The sequence below is a fragment of the Buceros rhinoceros genome, unplaced genomic scaffold (genome assembly GCF_000710305.1).
Source record: "Buceros rhinoceros silvestris isolate BGI_N320 unplaced genomic scaffold, ASM71030v1 scaffold16663, whole genome shotgun sequence".
NCBI lineage: Eukaryota > Metazoa > Chordata > Aves > Bucerotiformes > Bucerotidae > Buceros > Buceros rhinoceros.
The window spans coordinates 559-7,143 of record NW_010401950.1 but is presented as its reverse complement, the minus strand read 5'-3'; the positions used below and the strand labels follow the sequence as shown (position 1 = coordinate 7,143).

Below are 6,585 nucleotides of genomic sequence, written 5' to 3'. Positions count from 1 at the left end.
AAATTAAAAAAAATGTATCTCTTAAAAAAGTGTAAACAATTTCAGATCTGGTTCTGAAGTAGACTTGTAGTGCCATAGCTCAAGCTGCTCTTGAGCAAGTCAACTGAGCTGCCATACGCAGTCGGGTCAACAAGGGAGACAAAGCTCCCGGTTTGGTTCCATATGCTAGAGCATGCATTCATTCATTTTAAAAAGGGCTACAAGCTTGCTTTCTTCTGTCCTCAGCATAAAATGTAAACAATATTTAGGATTATTTATTCAAGCAAGACTTACATCCAGCAAGTAGAAAATGGAATAGAATCCAGTTCACACTCCCTCATGTGGACAGAGCATACCAACTCACCCAACAGCTCCTCACAGAGTATGACTGGCTAGAAGTGTGTTCCATGTGAGCACCAACTTTGGCAGATATAAAAAAAAAAAAATTCGGAGAGAATCTATGGCAGCACCTGAGGTTACAAACCTCAAAGTGTTTTGGTGTTTGTTGTTTTAACTGAACTGATCTACTGAGTAATAGGAACTCCAACCCAAGAGCAGTTTGACTGAACACAGAGAATTCTGCAGAATCAGAGGCAGGGGCTGACAGAGCGCTCACCTGGGTCTCTCAACAGTACGGACAGAGCTTCTGCCCTGGCATTCTATGGGAAGTTGTGCTGGGCCCTACAGGGTTTGATTTGCTCTCATACTCATTTCCAATAGAGCCAAAGTGCTTCACATGCCTTAAAGAGACAATCTAAAGAGACTCCAGTGTGAGGAGTCTTTATGCCTTTTATCTTAACACATTGCAGCAACGTGGTTTGCAAGGAGGGGAACCAGGACACGAGTGACATTACTCTGCTCCTTCCACAGCTGTGGTAGAAACTGCCTTAACATAGTACGGGCCTTCCCGCAGGTAAGCCCTAAGCCTCAGGTAATACTGATTGCCAAAGATCTCCGCAATGGTTTTCGAGTTTACGAGGGCCTTCACCAGTTCGTATTTGGCATCCTTCGACGCTTTGTCGGGCTCCACGGATCTGTCTACGATGTACTCCACAAACCCTGGACTGTCGAGCATCAGCTTCTGGGCCCATGGTTGATTTGCAATAGCCTAAACATGAAGGCAAAAGAGGGGAGAGGGAGAAACACCTCATTTTAAAAACCCAAAAGCCAGTTACACAGTGGGCCGTTAGGCAAATAGCCAAGAAAGAGGAAAAAATGAAATGGGATATTGATTCCACACAGCAGTTCCACAGCCACCACTCAAATCAAGCAGCAGGGTTTAATGCTGGAAAACAAGCAGGGCTCAGTACTATCTTCAAAGTTTTAAGTGAACCACGACAGCAGTGCCTCAAAATCAAAGCGGCATCCGGACCCAGAGCATAGCTGTTTTTCCTTCCCACTCCAATTTGTAAGAAAATGAGCATTACAGACACGACATGTCTGCTGCACTGTTTAAATGGTAAATGCAAGTGGAGGACAGTGAAAAAGGCCTTATTTCTGATCGCTTCTGGGCTTCAGCTGGACGTTTGTGTCATTCACTTAAAAATCTGAGACCAAATGGCAAGACAAGTCACTACCTGAGCATTAAAACCAAAAACCACTTACAGTAAACACCTGTAAAGCCCCACAGTGGAGGTCCGGGAACGGCTGAGTACTGATGCTCCTGAAGAGCTCCAAGGGCTGGCTGGACAAGGATGTGAACCATGACTCGGTCATTCGTAGAAGGTCTTCAGTCTGCTGCTCTGGCTGCATGCATCACACACAAAACCAAAAGGGGGCGATTAGCATTACCAAACGCTTTCAAGTTTTCAGTGTATGTTCAATGGTTGAGGAAGTTATTTAAATCAACCCAGGGGCAGACTCAACTGAAATAGTTTAAATTTTTGACTTATTTTCACAAATGACGAAATGCCCTCCTAGATTCCATTTAGCTTGGAGAACAGATTCAAACAAATTCATTTTGCTAGAGGAGGCAAGTGCTGTGCTGAGAACAGGCCTGCAAGACAGGTGACAATGGCTTCCTCGCTCAATTAGAGCGACACGATTCAACCCAGATCCCTGGATCTGAAGAACACTCACGGGGACTACAGCAGTTCGCCACTACTTCTCTAAAGCACAAGAATATTAAACTGTTCACCCTCATTCCCTTGACTTTGTTTCATAAACAGATTTCAGAACACGTGGCTTCCTGCAAGCAAACTCCAACTCCAAGCAAACAAATAAATTAGGGAATTTCAAAACAGTGAAGTTAATGACTCAGAACACTAGGAAATTACTGCGCCAATCTCCACTGGAGGCTGCAAAGAGTCTTCACACAATTAGTCAGATGCACAGCAATTTCACTCTTGTAGATTTAAAAAAGACAACAAGCCAAACCACAAACTCACAGGCAAGTAAAGGAGAGATGAAATGGCATCCAAGCAGCGCAGCCGCAGCTCTGCAGAGGCATTCTTTGCATGGTGCCCGATTTTCTTTAACAGATTTTGAAATCTACTTCCTTTGAAAATAAAACCAAAGATCTAATTAATTCAGATACTCTACAGGAGTAGAGAGTCACCTGGCAGTCACGTTATACTGCATTAACTGGCCGAAAGAGAGTTGGACATTAAATCTGAGAAAAGTAATTTCTTGATCTACCACAATAAAAGCAGCATAAAATTCTCTTTGATTTATACAGATCTGAGACAGACAAACCCAAAGCTTTTACGTTAATGTTCCAGACCACCCAAACATTGCCAAAAAGGAAGTTGTGTGTCACAGAGAACTGAGTTATCTTGGGCAGTGTGGGCCCCCAGTACACCTGTAATTAGCAATCACCGATCCCAGTCTACAGTGCTCCAACAGCCACCTGCTAATGCAGATTTGTACTTAAAACTCACAGCGTGAAGGAGCAGCAACAGGGCTGCACCTGCCTTCAATCCTCCGGACAGTTTTAGGTTAGGAGGAAGAACGCGGTCTTTACAGAGAGCATTGTTACACAAAAGTTGGTGTTTTTCTATTTTGGTGAGAAGGTTGTGACATCAGGAGAAACAGAGGAATCAAATGACGCAACTGCTGACACCCCGAACGATGCACTCACTAGAAAAGAGTAACTTGAATCATGTTTGCAATACCAGAATTCCAGCTGCCAGGCATCTTGCACTGTCACGCCTGGTGAGACAGTTAAAAGACACCTTATCTGCTGCCCAGACACCCTGCGCTATTAGAGAAATAAAGCTATTTTCCCATTCCATTCTCCATTACACCACACTCTTGTCAACTAGGACATATTGAGAAAGTTTCAATAAAGAAAAAATGATACTAACTGGTTTTCTGTAAAACCTGTTTGCCTTCCACGTTCGATCCCAGGAATCCCAGCGTGTCCACGGCCACTCCAATCATGGTCGGGTCGTGACTTTCTGCCATTTCGAAGACTTTCTCCATAAAGACCGGGTATCGTTCACAGATCTGCTGTGGGCTGTCTACAAGGGCCAGATTTCCAAAGAACTTCACGAATCCTGAGAGAACAAGACAAAAGGAAGCATTCAGAGGGGAGGAACGAGAACTTTTGCCTTGCCAAAATTAAACATACATTAAGGTAAGGTTGTTTCACTGCTAAACGAGTGTTATTAAGTCTGAATAGTCTGTGAAAGGCATCGGAGTAAGGGCAGAACTAAGGAACAAGCCGGTATTTTGGGAGTTAGTTAATTTGTAATTTAACAGCTGCCTTCTTGGGTTCATAAAAAAAAAGCCACAATAACACAAACTAAGAGAGATGCACCATCTCTGGAGAGCTCACCTGCAATGACAATGAGTAACACTATTTATTGTTAATCATGCTTCAGCATTTTTTGTTCACACCCGACGTACACAGTCAAAATCAGAAACCTCACACGAGCTTCCAAATCAGAGGCTTCATAGTCCTCTCAATTTAATTCAATAATAAAAGCAAGCAGTAAACACAGGAAAGAAGAAATGCGTGATGTAACCTGGTAAATAGAAGCCTGAGAAAGGATCAGACTCTGCACCAACGATAATGTTGGAAATTTTGTCGATAATCCCTTGTTGAGCGAGATACTGTCGCCCATGTGAAGTACGGGCCAGCGAGGTCACCATCTCGATACACGTAGCTCTGCAACACACAAACGTTTTGGCCCATTTCAGGTGGGTTTTTGAAGTACACAGTGGCTAAGAAAAAACAGGTTTTCAGTTGTCTTCCCTCAGGGGTGTAGTTGGAAAGAATTCTGAAGCGTTTACAGCAGCTCAGCACTACAAATATCACAGCACACCGGGGAAACCTCCTCCTGGCTCCCAAATTTAGCCCGCAGTACTTTATGCTCAAAGCTGTTTAAGAAAGGGCAGATAAAGTGTTTGCCTGAAAAGGGTTTCATGAAGAGCGTTATTTTCAGCCTGAGCATCAGAGTTTTAACAAGGGGGGAAATCTCACTAGCAAACTCACTGCCAACATACCTGACCAGCACATCATCTCCAGTCAGCTCTCCAATTAACTCCGATATTAATCCACTGTTCGCACAGTAATTTAACGAATCTGCTGACACCGAAGAAATCTCAACAATTAACTGAATAAAAGCACAGGAAAAAAACGGATGGTTTATAAAAACAAACATTCTAACAATCCACAGTAATGGCCAAATATGTCTTACAATGCTGACAAAGCATTGTACTAAATGTAGAATTTCACGATGTTTTCAGAACTGACACAAATGTTTTCCTGGAACAAGTTCATATAGAGTTCCAAGTTTACAGCACACGCATTTGATTTCTATTCACAGTCATCTTTACTTCAGAGGATCATCACTGCTGTCCCCAGTGAGCTCCAGAATGGCTAAACTGGGTTATTTCTCCTATGCCATACGCATCTAGACTGACACAGTTGGCATCTGTCTCTTGTCTCTTTGCCCCTCCAGAAGTTTCAATAGCATTTCACATCCAAGGGTTAGGAGATTACAGCAGCTTTTTACTTTCAGAGAAGCAAACATGTTATTGTGTCTTTAGCAACTCTGTGTAGCCCTTCCAGTGCCCTACTCAGAAAATAAAAGATGTACAAAGCCCTTCACTTTTGTACCATAGACTGAGAAGGAGAAGCTGTGACACCGTTTGAGGGCCCATGCTGCTGTACTCTTCCCACTCCCTCCTAATCCTGACAACACGCAGACACAAAAAGAAGTTAGTAAAGCAGTGATGAACACTAAGCTAGAAGCAGCCATGAAATCCAGGCTGTGATCCAGAACTACAGCCCAAGTGAACCGCAGCACCACGTCACTCCGCTGATCCCGTCCTACCTCATATACTCGGTACCGAACAACGTCATTTGTTGCCATGACATTTTTCAAGTCACTCAGCAAACTGCTCACAAATAAAGCCTCTAAGCCTTCTCGCGTCTGTGCTATTCTGGAGAGAGACTTGATGGCCTGCAAACAAAAACAGCAACCTACTGTGAGAAAAACACAAAGGGAAGAAAATCCAAGGTGATCTGACTTAGTTTTGTTGTCTTTACTAACATATTAAATCATATCACACATTAAAATGTTCACTGCGATTCACTTCTCGGTAAGAATTACCAGTAGGAAGCACCTACATGCTTCTAACACCTTCCGAGCAGCGCGAGCTCTTTCCTCCAGAGATGAGCAGACGCTGTCATCTCAGACAGAGCAGAAAAGGTGTTCTGTGCAGCGTCTGCATCAGTTTGTAGAAGAAGAAAGGAAGAAAGCAACACTTACCTCTTTAGCCACCGCTATTTTCTCTCCACCAATGCAATTTATTATTTGCCGTAATAGCTCAGGACTGTTGAGAACTTCTCTAACAGCATCTGAATTTTCAACAATCCTCCCAACCTAAAGACATGATCAAAAAAATTATAGAAAATAACATTAAATCCAATGTTTTCCCCTGTAAGGGCACTCAAGCACAGGGACAGGTGCCCAGACAGAATCCCCACTTTTGGAGAACTCAAATCTCAACCAGACAACATCCTGAGCAGCCCGCTGCAACCCAGCCCTGCCTTTACCAGGGGGCTGGACCTGAAACCTCCAGGAGTCCTTCCCAAACTACGTCACACAATGCTGTTCTTTTAAATTAACGCAACAAGTGTCAAGTTACTCCAGGCTCTTCAGTGTTTCCCCAACAGTGTTCAAAGTATCCTGTGTATCAAACACTGCTGCACTTCAGCAACGGGCCAGGGTACCGAGAGACCTGGTGAGGTTCTGAAGGGTGCCGTGGAAGCAGGTAGAGGTTGAAGCTGAGTGTGTTGAAATGAAAAATCAGCACACGGCAGGTCAGACTTGAGCCATCCTGGGGCTGTGCTGCCAGGGGAGTCTGGCTCCAGAGACAGCTCCCTTGCCTTGGAGCCCACATTTCTCTCTCGGGAGCCAGCGCTACTCAGACAAGGGTTAAGCTGTTGCACCTGACCTCTTAGGGCACCTGCAGCCAGTGCTGGTTTAGAAAGCTTTACCCTGAACATGTGACAGAAGGTGCATTTACAAGTTACTTCTACCAAGACACAGTTTTATACATTATGTTTAACAGACACATCGTAAAGCATTATATTGCAACACATTGCACAGCGTTTACGCAAAATTGCATGAGCATGTCAGAGCACAACTCCTG

The 6,585-nt window shown here is 43.9% G+C and overlaps 1 protein-coding gene across 1 annotated transcript in view; it reads right to left on the bottom strand.

The window, feature by feature from the left end:
• Nucleotides 1-829: 829 nt before the first annotated feature.
• PSMD5 (proteasome (prosome, macropain) 26S subunit, non-ATPase, 5) overlaps nt 830-6,585 on the bottom strand; it is a gene marked incomplete at its 5' end in the record, with an annotated part of 6,246 nt that continues 490 nt past the window's right edge. The window contains 8 exons of the mRNA XM_010132475.1: nt 830-1,087; nt 1,585-1,725; nt 2,367-2,476; nt 3,285-3,476; nt 3,948-4,090; nt 4,429-4,538; nt 5,262-5,390; nt 5,700-5,813. Of these exons, the coding sequence (XP_010130777.1) occupies nt 830-1,087; nt 1,585-1,725; nt 2,367-2,476; nt 3,285-3,476; nt 3,948-4,090; nt 4,429-4,538; nt 5,262-5,390; nt 5,700-5,813 (1,197 nt within the window). The remainder of the gene's footprint in view (nt 1,088-1,584; nt 1,726-2,366; nt 2,477-3,284; nt 3,477-3,947; nt 4,091-4,428; nt 4,539-5,261; nt 5,391-5,699; nt 5,814-6,585) is intronic.